The sequence below is a fragment of the Mastigoproctus giganteus genome, chromosome 5 (assembly GCF_048544385.1).
Source record: "Mastigoproctus giganteus isolate SK-2022 chromosome 5, ASM4854438v1, whole genome shotgun sequence".
Lineage (NCBI taxonomy): Eukaryota > Metazoa > Arthropoda > Arachnida > Uropygi > Thelyphonidae > Mastigoproctus > Mastigoproctus giganteus.
In genome coordinates this window covers 50,058,734-50,077,794 of record NC_143579.1, presented here as the reverse complement: position 1 = coordinate 50,077,794, position 19,061 = coordinate 50,058,734, and the positions used below count along the sequence as shown (strand labels likewise).

The 19,061-nt window shown below is 35.8% G+C and overlaps 1 protein-coding gene across 1 annotated transcript in view; it reads right to left on the bottom strand.

Moving 5' to 3' along the window:
- Window positions 1-19,061, bottom strand: part of Ost48 (dolichyl-diphosphooligosaccharide--protein glycosyltransferase non-catalytic subunit Ost48) — an 83,424-nt gene that overhangs the window by 37,582 nt on the left and 26,781 nt on the right. The window contains exons 3-4 of the mRNA XM_090374017.1: window positions 3,053-3,139; window positions 2,008-2,111 (exon numbers count right to left, since the gene is read on the bottom strand). Coding sequence (XP_090230143.1) covers window positions 2,008-2,111; window positions 3,053-3,139 — 191 coding nt within the window. The remainder of the gene's footprint in view (window positions 1-2,007; window positions 2,112-3,052; window positions 3,140-19,061) is intronic.

Here is a 19,061-nt window from a genome sequence, read left to right as displayed (position 1 = left end):
CATTAAGGTTAATTATGAAGGGCATCACTGGACTCGGAAGAGAGATTCCTTTGGATTGGAGAGGGGCCAATGTATTGTCAATATGTAAAGTTGATTTTAAGAGAAGAGAACTGCCAACCGATCAGTCTGACTTCAGTGATAGGGGAAAATCATGAAGTCAATGAAGAAAAGTGTAATACAGGGTCATTTAGATAGAAATGGAATTCTGAAAAAAACACGGCATGGTTTTATAAAGGGGAAATTGTGTTTAATCGACTTGGTCATCTATTTTGACAAAACTCCCTGGTGAGTTAGATGTACAAAATTATTTCAATATTGTTTATTTGGATTTTAGTATTAGTAACAGCCTTATGTTGCACCAGCCAAAAAATTGCCTGATTCCCAATTCCCTCCTCATGTACACAAAGATCATTCAGCTGGCCTCTGAATTTCTCCTAGCTATCAGACTCAACCACCCATGGAAGAAACTTATTCTGGTAATTAACAACACACTGGCAAAAAGAAAACTTCCTAAAATCTATGAAAACCTCTTCCCCCCTCCCCCACCTATAATTTGAATTTATGGCTGCTATCTAGTGATGTTAATAAAGTGAATATGACAGCCATTCATTTTACTTTCTCCTCTCAGAGACTTATAGACCTCAATTAGGTCTACCACACTCTGAAGTTATTTCTAGATTTGGATTGGAGAGGTGGTTTCAAAAGCAGTTGATTTTCTAGCTTATACAGTAACCTCTTGTGTAGGACCGAGTTAAATGCTTTTCTGAAAGAGCCTTTTGCTTTGCAAAAGGTTCTTTTGGCAAGCATTTGACTTAGTCCTACTCAAGAGGTTACTGTATAAACTATAAAATATGAGGATCACAAAAGATATATTAGAATTATGAAATAATATTATTATGGCCTTCAACCTTTACACACCAAACTGACTAGGCCAGTGGATGAAGCCAACTCTCAGGGCTAATCCATCCTAGGAACCCCAGGAACTAAAGCCCTCTAGACAGTTCCCAGAATACAGCTCTCTTCTGTCTTCAGTCCGGTTCTAAGCAATGTATTATTACTATCATCACTCCAAAATCTAGTATATGTAATTAATAATTTCATTTTTAAATATTATGTTCATATGCATTCACCCAGAGGAAGGAGCCACAGAGCTCTAAAATAAGAGCTTTCTATATAATTAGCGCCAGCTTTCCTGAAGTTTCCCTCAGGATAGCTGGCGCTCGAGGGAATCAGTCTCATCCAGTAAAGCGAATGATTAGAGGCCTTGGAGCCGAAACGACCTCAACCTATTCTCAAACTTTAAATGGGTGAGAAGTCCGGCTTGCTTGACTCGAAGCCCGGACGAAAGGATGTGAGTGCCCAGTGGGCCACTTTTGGTAAGCAGAACACCCCACCCCTTCTATCTTCCCTGACCTTCCTGAATACTTAGTATATACTATAGTGAAACTCATCATCACCACTGCACTGCATGGGGATAGCATAATTTACTACCTAAATTATGCTATCCCCATGCAGTGCAGTGTTGTCATTACTAAAATTGTTGTTTCCTGCATTCATAATAATGGCCTTCAACCTTTACATTTTAAATAAAGAAAAATGTATCATTATAAAATAGCATAAACTGTATTTTAAAACTATTTGCTTCAATTTATATATTTTAATAATTTTTTTGTCACATTGTGCAATTACATGGTATTAAAAATTTTCAATTAGTTACGTAAAAATGTTTGCAATTCAGGTTTTTTTTTTGTTGTTGTTAGAAAGAAATTTAAAAAAAATGGCATGCAAAAAATATATAGCATTCATGTATGTAAAAAGGCCAAAAGCAGTAGATAAACTTACAAAATATAAATAAGATTTATTTTTTATATGAAATATAAATTTTTAACAGTAATAACTGAGATTGTGTTCTACTAAAAATAAAATAAAAAGACACTTGGCTGGTACATTTTCAATTAAAAAAAAAACCTTGACCAATTGCAATGCATTAAACAATGTGTCACTTACCTTTCCATCATCAGAAATATCATAGTTAAGATGATCAATAACTGCTGTTCCTTCCTCATCAATTTCAAAGCCACATTCATTTGCTAATTCTCTTATTACATCACCTAGAATAACAAATTAAAATACCTTCAATTAAATTTCCAAATACAATAAAGTACAGTAAATCCGCGATTTAACGGACCCCAATATAACGGATTTAATGGACCAGATAACTAATAATACAGTAATGTACATATTAATGTCGACCATATTTTTTTTAGGTTATACAAAACTTCAGTGTTGTTATTAATTAAAAATTGATAATTACCTATTTCCATTATTGTTTTGATAATTACCTATTTTTAGTTTTATAATCAAATTCAGAAAATTGTTTTTTATTCTTTCTGAACACGTGTTCAAATAGCTGTTTTCCCAGATTACAGATAACAGACAAGAGCGAGCTGAATGTGACTCGGACAATCAGGTCTACCGACTTGCTTTGTTTTGGTCTCAGTCTGCCTCAAGTTAGCTTGCGGTCAGATTGTATACAGTGTTTCTGTGATTTCTGAATTCTGACTTTATTTATTAAAATAATTTTGCAATTCTTACAATTTAAAATGGCATCAAGTGATAGAGGAGTTAAAAGAAAGTGTGTGAACTTAAATGTGGCACAGAAATTAAAGCTAACTGAGAAATTAGAACAAGGCATCTAAGTAACACGTGTTTGTGAAATTTACGGCGTAAAAAAAAATCAAACTGTTTCTGATATCCATAAATCAAAGGCCAAATTGCAACATAATTTTATATTGTGCAGTACTGTATATTGTATTAAAGCTTTTTTTTTTTTTACATTAAGAACAATAAAAAATGCCCCCCCACCAGGTTACATTCGATTTAATGGACTTTCGGCATTAACTGACACCCCTTCTCCCCTATTAGTCCATTAAATCGAGGGTTTACTGTATTTAAAATAAATTATTTAATCACCAAATAACTGTGATAACTCCAATGCTAATAAAAAAGCAATACAAAAAAAAATTTATATCACTGACATGTCGACACTTACCAACGTTACTGCTAGCACCAACAAGCACATTTCCCCCATTATCAATAAAGTCAGTAATAGCCTGAACATTTAGGGAACCACCAAATTCTGTAAACAAAATAAATAAATAAATAAAATAATGATGTTCAGAAACTTATATATATGTAATTATTGTATAAGTTTTGAAAATCACAGAAAAAATGCTAAAATAAAAAATAAAAGAACTCATATTTAATGCGAAAATAAGTTGGCTGCTACCATTGATATACAAGAGTTACTCTGAAAGTAAACAATTCCATTTCTTTTTAATAAGAAATGTTCTTTTTTTTGTAACTGGAAACAGCAACATTGCAATGGTTAACTAAAAACAGTCTCCATTATGTAGTACTAGTAGTAGTAGTGGCATGTGATGCAAGAAAGCAAGTGTATGAGCTTATGCAGCATCAGCCAAAAAAAAAAACACACCATTCCCTCCAAATGCCTGTCCAGTTCCTCCTTAAATTTATTTAACCTATCAACTTCCACAATGACAGATGGAAGTTTGTTCCAGCAATTAACCACCAGCTGGCTAAAGGCAAATTTCCGCACATCTATTCTACATCTGTCTTTTCTTAATTTGAATTTATGCCCCGTTAGGTTCGTAATCTGAACAAGTGGAAGGATCCCATCAGAATTCAGCGTGCTCAACCCATTCAAAGCCTTATACACCTCAATCAGATCACCGCGCAGGTGCCTAGTCTCCAGCCATTGCAATTTGCAGAACTTAAGCCTCTCTTGGTAAGAGGATCCCTTCATTCCCATCACCAATCTTGTTGCCCTTCTCTCTACACGCTCAAGCAAATCTACATCCTTCCTAAAATGAGGCCTCCAGACCTGTACACAATACTCAAGGCGTGGCCTGACCATTGCCTTATAAAGAGGGACAATCACCTCCCTTTCCCTGCTAGCAAAATTCCTATATATCATTGACAAAACCCCATGACCTGCCCTGGCAGCCTGTCTGCATTGCTCAGAAAACTTCATATCTGACTGCACAATTATTCCCAGGTCTTTTTCATTTTCTACCACCTTAAGTGTAGTACTACACAGTTGGTACGTTTCTCTGGGGTTACTTCTACCCATATGCAGTACTTTGCATTTATCAAGGTTAAACTTCAGTTGCCACTTCTTAGCCCATCTGCCCAAATTATCTAGATCCTGTTGCAGTAGCACACTGCCATTACCAACCCTGCCAACCTTTGTATCATCTGCAAACTTCAACACTAAGTCTGATATACCTTCATCAATATCATTGATAAATATACAAAACAACAGAGGACCTAACACCGAACCCTGTGGGACTCCACTAATAACATTAGTCCACGAAGAGCAGCACCCATTAATTACTACCCTCTGTCTTCTCCCACCAACCATCCTTTTATCCATTGTAGCAACTTACCCTTAATACCATTCTGCTCCAATTTATACAATAGTCTTCCATGTGCAACAGTGTCAAAAGCTTTCCTGAAATCCAAATATATGATAAAAATTATTTTTTTGCATCCGGTTCCTTTGTAACCACATCATAATATCCTATCAAATTTGTCAGACAAGACTTTCCCTTAACAAACCCATGCCATGTTTAAATTATTGCTGCAGTCTTGTCTAGATGATCCTGCAATGCATCTTTAACCAGTGACTCCATTATTTTACCCGGAACAGAAGTTAAACTAACTGGTCTGTAATTACTCGTGTCACCCTTCGATCCCTCCTCTGTGAATTGGGGATACATTTGCACATCTCCAGTCCGTGGGGACCTCCCCTGAGTCCAAGGATGCTCTCATAATTATGGCTAAGGGTTTGCTTAGTTGCTTTGCCACCTCCTTTAATATAACTGGATAGATCCCATCCACCCCAGGTGCCTTTCTTATGTTTAACTTCAACAATTTCTCCTGCACTAATATAACATATGTGTTATAACACTGTATAACACATATAACTATGTGGGGTGGATAGATCCCATCCACCCCAGGTGCCTTTCTTATGTTTAACTTCAACAATTTCTCCTGCACTTTGCTCTCAGTTATTACAAAATCATTAAGCACCCTGCTACAATTTGATAACCTTCTGGCATTTTCAAACCTTAATAACTCCTCATGTGTGACTGTAGATGCAAAATACTCATTCAGTTTGTTTGCTATCTGAGCAGGATCATCAACAGTCGAACCATCGATATCAAGTGGACCAATCAAATTCATCCCCTTCCTTTTAGAGTTTATATAAGTAAAGAAATCCTTGCTGTTTTTCTTACTTTCATATGTTCAGGACTTTTCATTTTGTCTATGCAGCTAGCAAAAGATATATTCACTTTCAACTCACCTTGTCTCTTTGTATGCATTCTCATGACATTTGTGGATTGATAACTGACTTCTCTTTCAGCAGTCAAATATTTGAGCACAACTCTGTTCTTATAACACATGATAGACATAATCAAATGACTGATAATCAATTATTTCAATAATCTAAATAATCAATTATATGTAAATTAGTTGGTTATGAAACTTATAACGACTGAGCAGAAGTACTGCTCAGAACTACTGACCACATGGTAACTGCACTTTCCTATCTTTAAGTTCAATAACATCAAATCGAATCCTTCCACTAGTCAGTTTTTCCTACTTGTCAATTTCATAATCACTTAATTTGAATATAATCAATTATTTTGATTATGACTCAATTATACCCATCATTACTTATAACAAGACTGACAGATCCACCATTTTCAATTACTATATGCAGATATTCCATAGTAGAGATGAAAAATTCTTTAGCAGTGGTGCAAAAAATGCTTTCTATGCCACAAGATTACATAGTTGTAGTAACCATCATTTAGGAAAAAAATAATAATTAAATCATTACTTTTGAGGTGATTTTCATATAATTAAAGCATCTAACAAAGATTTTTCTTTAAATTTTAACTCTACTTTCATAATCATGTTACCTGTATAATATTTTCCATCATTATTACACAAATTATTAATCTCCTTCCTCATGCAATCCTCCAAGCAAAATCTCATTCTAATAAATGTCTATTAAAATCTGATTATTCTGTAGTCCTTGAATTTCTATTGCTTCAGCTACTCAGGCTATAGTACACAAGTTTTATGGTATTCTAATTGTATGGTTTTGTTATGCATTGTCTTTTCACAGGAAAGATTTTATAGTTTTACAGGCTGAAAAAGGAATAACTCACAAAAGAAAACCCTATACCCTCTGCTTATTATCAGCAATTACAGACCCCACTGAAAAGATTTTTTAAGAAATTCTTCAGTCTTCCAATGAGATTCAAATCTAAATCTATTCAAATGAATGATGGGACAAAATCACTAAACTGTCACAAAGGACTAGATTTCCCCCAATTAACCATTTTCAGACCAGCATTAAATTCTCAATCTTCCCCATGTGGTCCAGTCATAACACAAAAAAAAAAATAATAAAATAACAATAATAAATAAATAATAAAAATTTTAAAAATAATTCAAAATCTGTTTACATATTTATCCTTGAGTTCACATGAGTTAATACAGGGTGAGCCATGTGTCAGCTTACTGAGAGGAGAATTTTAAGAGTAAATCACAAAAAAAAAACTTTTTGAATTCATTTAAATTTCATTAATAACATCTTGTAAATGTAATATTAACATATAAAAGTAACATGGACACAAAAGTGACTTCAAGCATTAAACTGTACAATAAAACATCTTAAAGACTAAAACAATTCACCCCCCCCTCCACATTTTATAGATTTTTGGGTAAATGACAACTTTCATAATGATCAGCTCTGTCAAAATGGACTCCAACTGCTTTACACTGCTGCTAGAAACAATGCTTGAATAGAAATCATCCTTACCATTACTATCTGACAAAGGTAATTCAAATTCAGAATCAATTGGCTTCTTGGGATATTTACATGTTATTCAGACACCTTGTTCAATATAGAATGCATAAAGCAATTTTAAAGATTACTCAGAGAATGAGATTGGCTAAGGCAGATTGTGAAATGAATTTGACAAAGAGGTCCAAGAAAGACAGAAACAAAAAGGTGCTTTGCATGAATGTCCAAGGAAAAAAATTTAACCATATTGGCTCACTGCACAGGAGCAGCAAGCTGAGTGGCACAAGCAGGTGGCTGATAAGTTGAACAAGTTATTTGCATTTATACTCACACAATAATGTACTTTTCATGTTGAGAAGACTGTTAGTTCAATTCAGCATTAAACAAATGTGATAAATGATAAACTCTAGAGGAAAAATTATTAGGTCTAATATTGAAGAAAACACAAGCAGCTGATGGTACATATTCAGTTATGCTACTGTTGTAGTTGTATTTTAGGCACATCCATAACTTAGGCCATATTCTATACAAATATGTGTTCATGGGCTGAGCTGATCTGCATGTTTTGCAGGCAGGAAAACCCAGAATAACTCACAGGGAAGCCCTATTCCTACCACCTGATTTTGTCTAACTACAGTTTCAGTTGTAGAGGAGTTTAGAAATTTCTCCAGTCATAAACAGGAATTGAGCTAGGCCCTCCCCAAACAACTGACAAGTGGCAAATCCACTATACTAATACAGGGTGAGGGTAACTGTTCTCCGGTACAGAAGAACAGTTATGCTGAAAGACACAGCTAAGGTGGTTATTAAACTCCAGTATGTAATAACGGAGGCATTCTTATTTGGGTAAAGTTTCAAAAAAAAAACTGGAAATGTGCAGATATTTCTCCCATACACAAGCAGGTTTCCAAGAGTGATCTGGGGGAACTAGGCTACTTGTGAGCCACTTGGTCACCTGTTGCCTTTTTGTGGAGTTATCTTTGGTAGGACATGATACAACCAAAGGGTCATTGTGTGCTTTCACTGCAGAGAATATGAGGAGATTAAGTGCCAATTCAGTGTTCTGAAAGGCTTATAAAAGAGATTGGGGAACAGAATTGATGCCCTTAAAGGAATTATACAAAGGAACTCACTGACCACAGCCATCCAACACAGCACTGCAGACTACACTCATGTATCACATGACACTGAAATCCTCTAGCAAAAACCAATGATCTCAGAAAAAGCAGCTACTGTAGTTGCCTCTATTGTCAGGAAAAACAAAATATATTTAGCAAAAAGGATAGGTGGAATAAGACCAGGGTATGTCTGATAGTCAAGAGTTAACATTGTTAGGTATCTTTCATCTTTGAAAGGGTGAAAGGGTGAAAAAGGTGATACACACTGTTGTATCAAAGGTGATACACAATGTTGTACACACTGATACTAATGATATTTAAAGTAGATGTGAGGATTTACTTAACAAATACAGGGCAATGTTGAGAAAAAGTCATGAGACAGGATTAAACTGAAGGTGTTTGCAAATGTTCTGATCAGACAATGGGATGGAGTACATGAGAGCCTTGTCAATCAATTCAGCCCAGGGGAGAATGTGCAAGGTTTATGGGATAAATTTTTTTTCAGCATCATCAGCGCTTGTTAACAGGAGAGAGTGTTTTTACAGAGATAAGACAGACTTATACAGAAGGGGGTCCTCCAGTCACATACAGGAATTGAGCCAGGACATGGCTCAATTCCAAACACATGGCAAACACAATGCAGGAGGTGGAGTCATGCACGTAGAATCTAAGGCAGAGTACTCAGTTGATGTTGCTGACCAGTGCAATGTCAAGTTTAGTGTGACATAAACACTGGGAAAACAAAAGTGAGAGTAGGTATATTTCTGGAGTTATTGGAACTTTCTACAGCAGCATGTTAGAGAGGCAACAAGAGAAAGCAATGTCCTTGATCTGCTTATTGGCAGTGATTTTTCGTGTATTGAGAATCTCCAGATAAAGGCACCACCAGGTGGCAGCGATCATAATATTGAGGAGGGATTTACTTAAAGATATATAAGGGAGGGAATTTTGTTTTTGATGTGAAGACATCTATGGTGGCACTACAGTAAAATCGATTGGTAACAAAATTTTCTTGGTAACAGAAATGACGCAATTGATTAACAAAATTTTTTTACAGAAATGATGCAATTTACATCACTTCCTAAATGGTGCTAACGATGCTAACTCAGTCACTAATGTTTATTCGGTAGAGTAAGTTCATACTAAGATATGGAAATGATGTCACTTCCTTAATGATGCCAACCCAGTCACTAACGCTGGTTCAGTAGAGTAAGCAACAGGTAGTAATATTATGCAAGAATAAAAGCAGAATATTATGCAAGAATAAAATCTGCTTCAAGATTTTGATCAACATCAACCTTCTAAGTAGCGTAAGTATGTAAGTTTCAATCAAACCGTTTAAAAATTTAAAAGGTTTTACTCTAGAGCAGTGGTGTCCAACCTACGGCCCACAAATAATTTTTTTAAGGCCCGCACAGAAAGTAAACTAAAACAGCATTAAATATGTTCCAAAAGGGGAAAATCGATTTGGAGTATCGTGTTTTTGATCCACGGTGGACTGAACACTATTTCTGCATTGATTACCACAAAAAAGCAGTGTGTCAGAAGAGTGTGTGTGTTTTTAAAGAATATAACACTGATTCCAATCATAAATCTTATGATCTTAGGAGTGCTGCAAAAAGAAAAGTGTTCAAAGTTACAAAACATACTGAAAACATATCGGTCAAGAAATTTATCTGCTGTACGTGCCAGTTATCAAGTTGCACATTTGATCGCTTTTGAAAGTAAACTGTTCAAGGATGTGAATTTGTTAAGCATTGTTTGTTAAAAGTTGTGGAAGAAATTTGTCCGGAGAAACAAACAGTGATACAAGACATTAGTTTCTCTCGATAAACAATTATGCGAGGAGTAAATTAAAAAAATAAATTTTCTGTTTATACTCCGGGACGACCAAACGGTCAGAGGAGTTTACAAGATACACAGAATACAAGAAACAGCACCGTATTCAGCCGTCACGGGCTTGAACCCCAGTCACTCAAGGCACATGTACTTATGCACACGCGTGCCTGACCACTAGGCTACGGCGGCCTTGATTAGAAGATTTTGGAAAGAATTTGTTCGAACACCTTTTGGAAAACATAAAACAAATTAAATATTTTAGTGTGGCACTGGATGACAATGCTGAATTTCATTGACAATGTAAATGACACAGCCCAACTCCTCATCTTCATACGTGGAATTAATCATAATTTTGTAACAATTGAAGATTTAGCTGATCTACAGAGTATGTGCGGAACAACTACAGGCAAAAATCATTGCCAATCCATCGAAAAGTTAGGATTAAATATTAAAAACCTGGTAGGAGTCACAATGGCGGTGCAAAAAATATGATTGATAAAAACATTGGGCTTATAGGTAGAATAACCAAGAAAATGATAGATACCGGAGCTGAAACTCCGATTGGAATTCACTGAATTCATAACATGTTGGATCTCCAACACGTTATGAATGTGGTTATTTCAACTGTAAATTTTACAAGATCACATAGCTGTAATGTGGCTTTTGAAACATCACCGAATGTTTAAACACAGAAAAAGGGAAACCAATAAAACAACTATCAAATATGGAGTGGCTGTTTGATCTTGCAATTCATACATACATTTCTAGTCATTTAAATGCTCTTAATTTAAAACTAAAAGGGAAAGGGAAATTGGTCTGTTTGCTTGGTGACATCAAATCATTTCAGAATAAATTGTTATTATTTAAATTCCAGTTGAGCAAGACAATTTAGTTCACTTTGAATGTTGTACTGAGCTAAAGGAGAAACACATTTCCAAAGGATCGTTGCCTTCTGTTATTAGAATTACTTTTTGACAAGTTTAAAAGTCGATTTTCTAATATAAAATCCCATGAAGAAACATAAGTTTTTGTTTGAGAACCCATTTACTTCTATTGTTGAAAACTACAATCCCAGATTGTAACTTGAAATTATTGATCTTCAAGCCAAAATATGATTCAAAAATAAGTATATAGACTGCTAAAATAAACTATTTGAATTCTACAAGGCTTGCCCATCTGAAGATTTTCTGCTAATAAAACAAAATGACTACTTTGTTCGGATCAACATATGTTTGCAAGCAGATTTTTTTTCACTCTTAAAATCAAATAAATATTTAAAAAGAAACAGAATAACAAACAGATGAGCATTTTTTTTTTATGAAATCCCCAAACAAGAGAGGTATTAGAACCTATAGTACCACGCATGGGTTGGACTTTGAGAAGACGAAAGAAGATATTTGTTGACATTAGACTTGAACTTCTGTAGACTGTAATTTTCAGGAAATATGTATGAAGGAAGGTTGTTCCAGAAAACGGCAGTTGAATGAATGAATAAACGAGGAAGATGAAAAGTTGGTTCTGTCAGTTTGAAGTTGGACAATAAATGGATGTTGGCTGGTGGCGGAACGTGTTAGGACTGTTTTGAAAGAGAGCAGAATTACAGAAGAGCAGTGCCCATGGAAGTATCTGTAGAAAAGGCATGTAGCAGAAACAGTACATCTATGAGACAGCGAGTGGAGAGACTCTGTTAGAGATGAGCCATTAATTAACCTAACTGCCCACTTCTGAATGGAATCTAGAAGCCTGAGAGAGGCTTTGGGGACACCTCCCCAGATGTGGAAACAACATTCCATAGTAGGGTGGATTTGCGATTTGTACAGAGTGAACAACTGTTTGGAAGAAAAGTAACGCCGAGAGCGAAAGAGAAAACCAAGTTTTTTAGATGCAGAGGAAGCAATATTTGTAATGTGCTTGTGCCAAGAGGGATTAGAAGTCAGGATAATCTCCAAAAGAGATATATCATCTTGCTTAGAAATCGGAGTGTCACCAAAGGTAAGCATAGGAGCAGAAGAATCCTTTTTGCAAGATATAAGACAAGACTGAAATTGAGAAGTATTGAAATCAACTAAGTTATCTTTGCCCCACTGGAGAATTACCTAGAGATCGGCATTTAAGGAATTGGTAGTGGATATTTGAGAAGTTGAAGCTGATTGAGCAGGGAAAGGTTTCTCAAACTGGAAAGTGGAACGCAATGTGCTCTCATCAGCAACACTATGGATAGGATTTCTGATCATTGAAAGAAGGTCATTAATATACAAGAGGGAAAGAACTGAACCTTGGGGGACACCAGCATTAGTAGTTAAGTTAGAAGACAGAGCCATCTACCATCACCAACTGTGAGCGGTCAGAGAGAAAACTTGATAATCAATTACAAAGAACAGTTGGCAAACCATGAGATGGAAGCTCATTTAAAAGATCTTTATGCCAAACACGATCGAAAGCCTTTGAGATGTCAAGAGCAACTGCTTGTTTCACCGAACTTTTCCACTGAATTTGTCCATAAATTGGTAACATAGGCCAGAATATCACCTGTGGATCGACACTGACGATCATTGATCAGATGGAAGGTTTCTAGATAGTTTAAGAGTTGACGGTTATGTAATTTCTCCATTACTTTAGAAAGAGCAAAAGTAACTGGATGGGAGGGATTTGTCACCCTTTTTAGGAACTGGCTGGATATGAGCAAATTTCCAAGCAGAAGGAAAAACGCCTTTGGAATAAGAAAGTAAATAAAGGTGGCATAGAACAGGAGTAAGTTCAAGAGCGCAGGTTTTTGAGAACAAGTGGAGAAATACCATCAGGACATAATCTTCATTATGTATTGAGATTGGCGTCACAAATTTGAAACCAAATTTTGAACAATTATTTAAAAATATCTAGCCTCAATCATCTCATTAAATATTAAGTTTTGTCCAGTAAATGTTATTTTGTATTGTACTTAATAAAATTTTCGAATATTTCAATTTTAGGTTTATCATTATATTTATTTATTCACCTTAATATTGAAAAGCAGTGGTCCTTTTCAGGTTGTAAATTTTCTAAAATGAGCATTTAAAAGCAAAAGTAAAGTATTTTTTTTTTAAACAAAAGTGAAGTATTTCAAACAGAAACAAAAGTAAAGTATTTAAAAAAAACAAATAAAAGTAAGTAATATTTTTATAATTTTAATAAAATCTAAAAAAAAAAATCACTGAGAGATTTGTTGCACCTAAAAGTGCTGGGAATATGCATTTTTTTTTATATATAGCTTGAAAAGAAAAAACGGTAACATGAAAATAGAAACTTCCTTTTACGAGTAACAAGATATAGAAAATGTGACAATTTTTTCTCGAATCACTCTGTGCGGCCCACAAAACAAATCTAACTTTGAATATGGCCCCCGTACCAGAAAAGGTTGGACACAACTGCTCTAGAGAATAAAACATCTTCATGTATAATGAAATTGCTATATAACTAAGCTATGTATCTCTCTAAAAGGTCATTTTTATAATGGAAATTACACTACACTTTTGTCGTTATCATATGTTCTGTTATAGCAATCAATTTTGAACGCCTTTGTGATATTTTTCTAAAACACATTTCTGGAGGTCACTACCATAAAACAATACACACGCCGCTTTTTTTTTGTAAAGGTGACTACAATGGTCTTAGTTTTTAAATTATTTTCAGGGACTAACTGATAATGTTGCTAACTGCAAATTCTAAATGGGAAGCATTCAAGTAAGTAATCATAGAAGCTACTAAGCTTTTTATATCAACAATAAGATTGTTCGAGGTTTAAACCTAAATGGTTGTGAGATGAACAGTGGTAGAGAAGAAAAATGCATGGGGTGATCATAAATTATCAGGGGAGTAAATAAGGCATCTGGGGCTGATGGGATCTATCCAAATTATATTAAAAGAAGTAAAAGAGCTAACCTTTAGCCACAATCATGAAAGCATCCTTGAATTCAGTGGTTGTACCTGTGGATTGGAGATGTGTAAACATTTCCCCAATTCACAAAGGGGATAAAAGGATGAGTGAGTGATTACAGAACTGTAAGCTTGACTTCTGTTCCAGAGAAAAGAATGCAGTCACTGACTAAAAAGAACGGAAAACCATCTATACAGGAATGCAATTATATGGCAATTGCAGCATGGATTTGTTAAGAGGCAATCTTGTCTGATCAATCTGATTGGATAATATGATGCAGTAATAAAGGAAGTGGATGCAAAAAATAATTTTGACATCAAATATTCTTAGACTTCAGAAAAGCTTTTGATATTGTTCCATGTGGAAGACTGCTATACAAATTGGAGCAGTGTGTCAATAGGCACAAGGTACTGCTATGGGTAAAGGGATGGCTGAGTTCAGTGGAATTCCTCAGGGGTTCAGTACTGGGGCCTTTACTGTTTTCAGTATTTATTAATGAATAAACTAATAATGAATATAGCAAGGCTGCAAGAACAGGGTATGGAGTACTGTCAATGATTTATAGGAAATTAGCCAATAGAGATAAAGAGATTCATCTCATGCACAAATCAATGGTCAGTGGGATAAATGCCTCAGTATGTATCAAGAGGCCTCATTTAAAGAACAATACCAACTTTCTTGAAAGAATACAAAGGAGGACAACAAAACTAGTGGGATATACAAAGATATGCATAGCAAAAGAGACTAGTTCTCATGCATGGTATGCAAGAATGCAAAATTAATTATGAAGGCATATTTTCTCTTTATAGAACAAAGCAAATAAGGAGACAGACTCAAATTAAGGAAAGATAATTACAGACTGATGTAAATAAATTTGCCTTTGGTCAAAGAGTAGTCAACATTACAAACAATGTTGCCACCTAGCCTTATAGAGCCAGAGGGCTAATATACAGTTAATGAGGGATTAAACATTTTGAGATAAATAAAATATAAAACTTGGAGACTATTTTTCTCATTTTATTTCATTACTTTTTAATTTTTTTTATTTTATTGATGACAGATGCTGCAAAAAGCTTGCTTTCTTGCATTTTTTTGGCATTTTAATACTAACAGCAATTTCTTTATCAGAAAGGCTTTTATAAGAAGTTGATCAAATCTTACTACTTTGATTCTCAAATGAAATTACACAGGCACAGAGGCAGAGCGCTCATGCTATGAATTCCCAACCAAGAAGCGGAGTCACTCATATCCAACTGATAAACTTAATAATGGGGATCCCAAAATTAAATTTTACACTGGGACCCTTACATTTAAGACCACTGCACAAGCACTATCTGGTACTGATAATTAAATTCAAACACTATAAACAGCCACCTACTTTTTAGACTGCTTTTATGAACTACCAAGAGACAACTATACAAAAGAAAAATGAATCTTAGTCAGCAACACTGAATGGCGCAACAAAGAGTTAAGTGTTTTTACAGAATGCATCTGAAAAACCCACAAGGGAACAATAGTGCTAATACTGGTTTCCTATGGGAGGAAACTATTATTCATCTGTGGATTTTAAGAATCTTGAGGATGGGGGAAACAGGATATATACACAGATACATAAAAGATTAAACTAGTTTAATATCCCCAGCATGCACACTTGAAAGTTTTGAGGACCCCTCCAGTGTCTAAAAGTTCTGAACTCTTATCTCCTCTTTCTCCAACAATATTTGTGGGATCCTTGCCTTGAGTCAAATTTTTGGTACTAAAAGAGAAAGCTGGACTAAAGACTTGGAACTGTCAATCAAGATAATGGCATATTTAAGTTATATATTATACAATCTTGTATATTACAATAATTATATTAAAATATGACATGAATGTGAATAAAAAAATTATTTTCAATCACAAAAAAGTGTGAACATTAGAAACCAAAGTTCAAAAAGAAAATGACTACTGATAATGAAAGTGGCAACTTTAATAACATATTAAAAAAATCAGAAAATATACCTGTTTAATAAATCTGTTTACCTCTGAAGCATCTCAAATTCATTTTATGATGATAGATTAGAGAAATCTGAATTCTGCCCATCTGAGAACCAATCCAGTATTGGGTATAATAATACTCACAGGTCACCAGGATACTAGCAAAGAAATACCAGCTGATCAAAGAAAGTATACCGTATTACAAGTACAAACTGCAGTTTTTACTGAGACCCTACCCAAAAATTGCACTACAACCACACCATAAGATTGGACAAAATAATATCCTGCACAACAGACCAGCATAATCTTCACTGACAAGAAGGAATAGACTACCTAGTTGATCAACACAGTGGTGCCCAACACCAGCAACCTCCAAAAAAACCTATGAGGAAAATATCAGGAAGTACACATGCCTTAGACAGGAAGTCAGAGGTGTGGCATATGAAACAAGTAACAACCAACCCGATCACTGCGTCAGCCACCAGTAGTGCCAAGAAGCCTACATAAGAACATAGCAGCAATAGTTGCCCAAATAACACCTACAAGAAATTCCAGAAAACCACAGTCTTAAACACCTGTAGAATAGTCAGTGAGTTTCTCGACCAACAATAGTAATTGGAGGTAACAACCACCCCACGCACCTGATACAAATCCTCATCGCAAGATGGGGGGGGGAACATAAGGAAAAGAGAGAAATGATAATAATAAGTCAATACAACACTGACACTTCCCAAAAGCAACCATGGCAAAATGGAGGACCACCATCAAGGTTGAAAACATCATGACCAGACCGATACCCATCAGAAGAGAAATCTTCCAGGGAAATGTCCTGAACATACTATGGTTCTGAGTAGCACTCAACCTAACGGAAAATCAACTTTACGTAAGTTTTTGCCAGCTGGTGCAAACTTAAAAAAAATTAAAGTAACACTGTTTTTTTTTTGTAATTCATTCCAAGACCTCGGAAGTTGGAATTTTCACTATATAACTAAGCTATGTATCTCTCTAAAAGGTCATTTTCATAATGGAAATTGCAATAACTGTTATAACAATCAATTTTGAATGCCTTTGTGATATTTTTCTGAAATACATTTCTGGAGGTCACCCATAAAACAATACAAAAACAACCATAAAAATAATTTGCACTTTCCGGTTAATTGGGCTTTTCTGTTAGCAGTCTATAATAAATGGGAGTAAACTTGATAATACCGATAACTGAAATTCTGTGGGTTTTTAAGTTACGGTATTATGGCTTGTTTGTTATTTGGTTTTTAGGAGCATTAGCAACTAAGGCTATATTGCTCCGGGATATGCAGTGGTCATTCCCTGACCTTTCCGCATCCTCTGTATTTGGTGGTCACGGGCTCAAAGGCACCTCCGTAGCCAGGTGGGAAGGAGCAGCAGTGCGTAGCACGCGCTTCTTGATTAGACCGGGGTTCAAGCCCGTCACCACCAAATACGGAGGATGCGGAAAGGTCAGGGAATGACCACCGCATATCCCAGGAGCAATATGGCCTTAGTTGCTAATGCTCCTAAAAACCAAATAACAACAACACGGGCTCAAACCCCGGTCTAATCAAGAAGCGTGTGCTACACACTGCTGCTCCTGCCCACATGGCTACGGAGGCACCACGGTATTATGGCAAAATGAGTTCCCCTTCACCGAAATCTTCAATCATATAAAAAAAAAACATAAATTTTCAGAATCTTCTCTTCATTCCTATTTACTTATTACAATGATGAAGGGAATGGGACCAATGGAAAGTGCAAGTGCTGGCAGTGCTAAGAAAACAAAATTGATTCAAAAATGAAGATGATTAATTAAGAAACACAAAGCAGGACAAAGTTTGTCATCTATTACATGGAATTAGGTCTCGCTGCTTAAACAGTGAATACTAACTATTTTAAGAGACAGTGCACGTATAAAAGAACATGTTAAAGGATCAATGCATTTAAGATGAAGATATGAAGGATAAGTACGGCAAACTCCAAGCCAAGTTCGTGGCAAGCAATGGGTGGTTTAACAGGTTCAAGCATCATGCTGGTTTCTAAAACGTTGAAGTATGCAGTGAAGTCACCAGTGCTGATTCTGCAGCTGCAGAGAAATTTTGTGATGTGTTGGGAAAAAACCCTGGAGAGTTATTTCACCAACGATGCTCGAAAGGTAAAACTTTCTGACGTTATGCCTGTCTCCTCTCTCCTTTTGTAATTTTATAATTTTTGTAATTTTGTACACTTTTGTAATTTTTCCTGTGCATGAGATAAAAAAATTTAATAAATAATTCTATTTACATGTTCGAACATTTCTTTTTTGCTTCAATCAAATTTGCGAGTGCTGCATAAACATTTAGGGAAATTCCGACTTACGTAGAGTTCCACAGAACGCGACCCTTACATAAGTCAGGGAGTGGCTGTATACTCTAAAAGAAGGGAGGAAGAACCTGTACACCCTCTCTCTCTATACATGGATAACATCAATCTCTATGCTGCAATTGAGAAGGTACTCCGATTAACTGAAGAGTTTGGCACAGACATCAGGATGCAATTTGGCCTAGACAAATGCAAAACCCATGGATTATAACAAGGACATCTAGTTGGACAAAACTAACAGCTGAAGAGATTGGAGCCATGACAATGGGAGTGACATACAAATATCTAGAGATGATGCAGGCCCACCACTTAGAACACAAGGAGATCAAGGCCGGCCTGACTGAGAAATACCATCAGAGACTGAGAAGCCTGCTAAAAATGAAAGGTGAATGGTGGGAACATTACCACAGCCATAAACACTTACGCAGTACCAGTATTAACATACTCCTTCCGGATCGTAGGTTGGACTAACACCAAGCTGGAAGAGATTATGAGATTGACCAGGATGACCAAGAGCTGTCAACACCATCGAGAGAGTGACCAAAGCCTGTAAAGAAGGAGTGAGGGGATTAACTGAACAAGAGAAGAAGGCAATTAAGAACTTGAGGATTACTTCCAGGAAAACAGAATCAATCTACCAAGCCATAAGAAAGACTAACAAATGGCCCACGACATTCAACCTCAACAAGAGACACTCACACAGACAAAAGAAACAAAGCCAGAAAGATGGGCGAAGAAGACACTCCATGGAATACACTGCAATGACCTTCATCATTATCATTTGTGGATTAACTCAAGACTTGAAGGACTCTGCAAGCCTTTTGGGGGAAAATTTCTATCGGCTTGGCCCACACTTGTACGTAGAAGGGATCTGTTTTGTAGAAACAGGATACATTTAAACAAAGTTAAAATAGGAGGGAGTATATGATGAGAGGAGGGA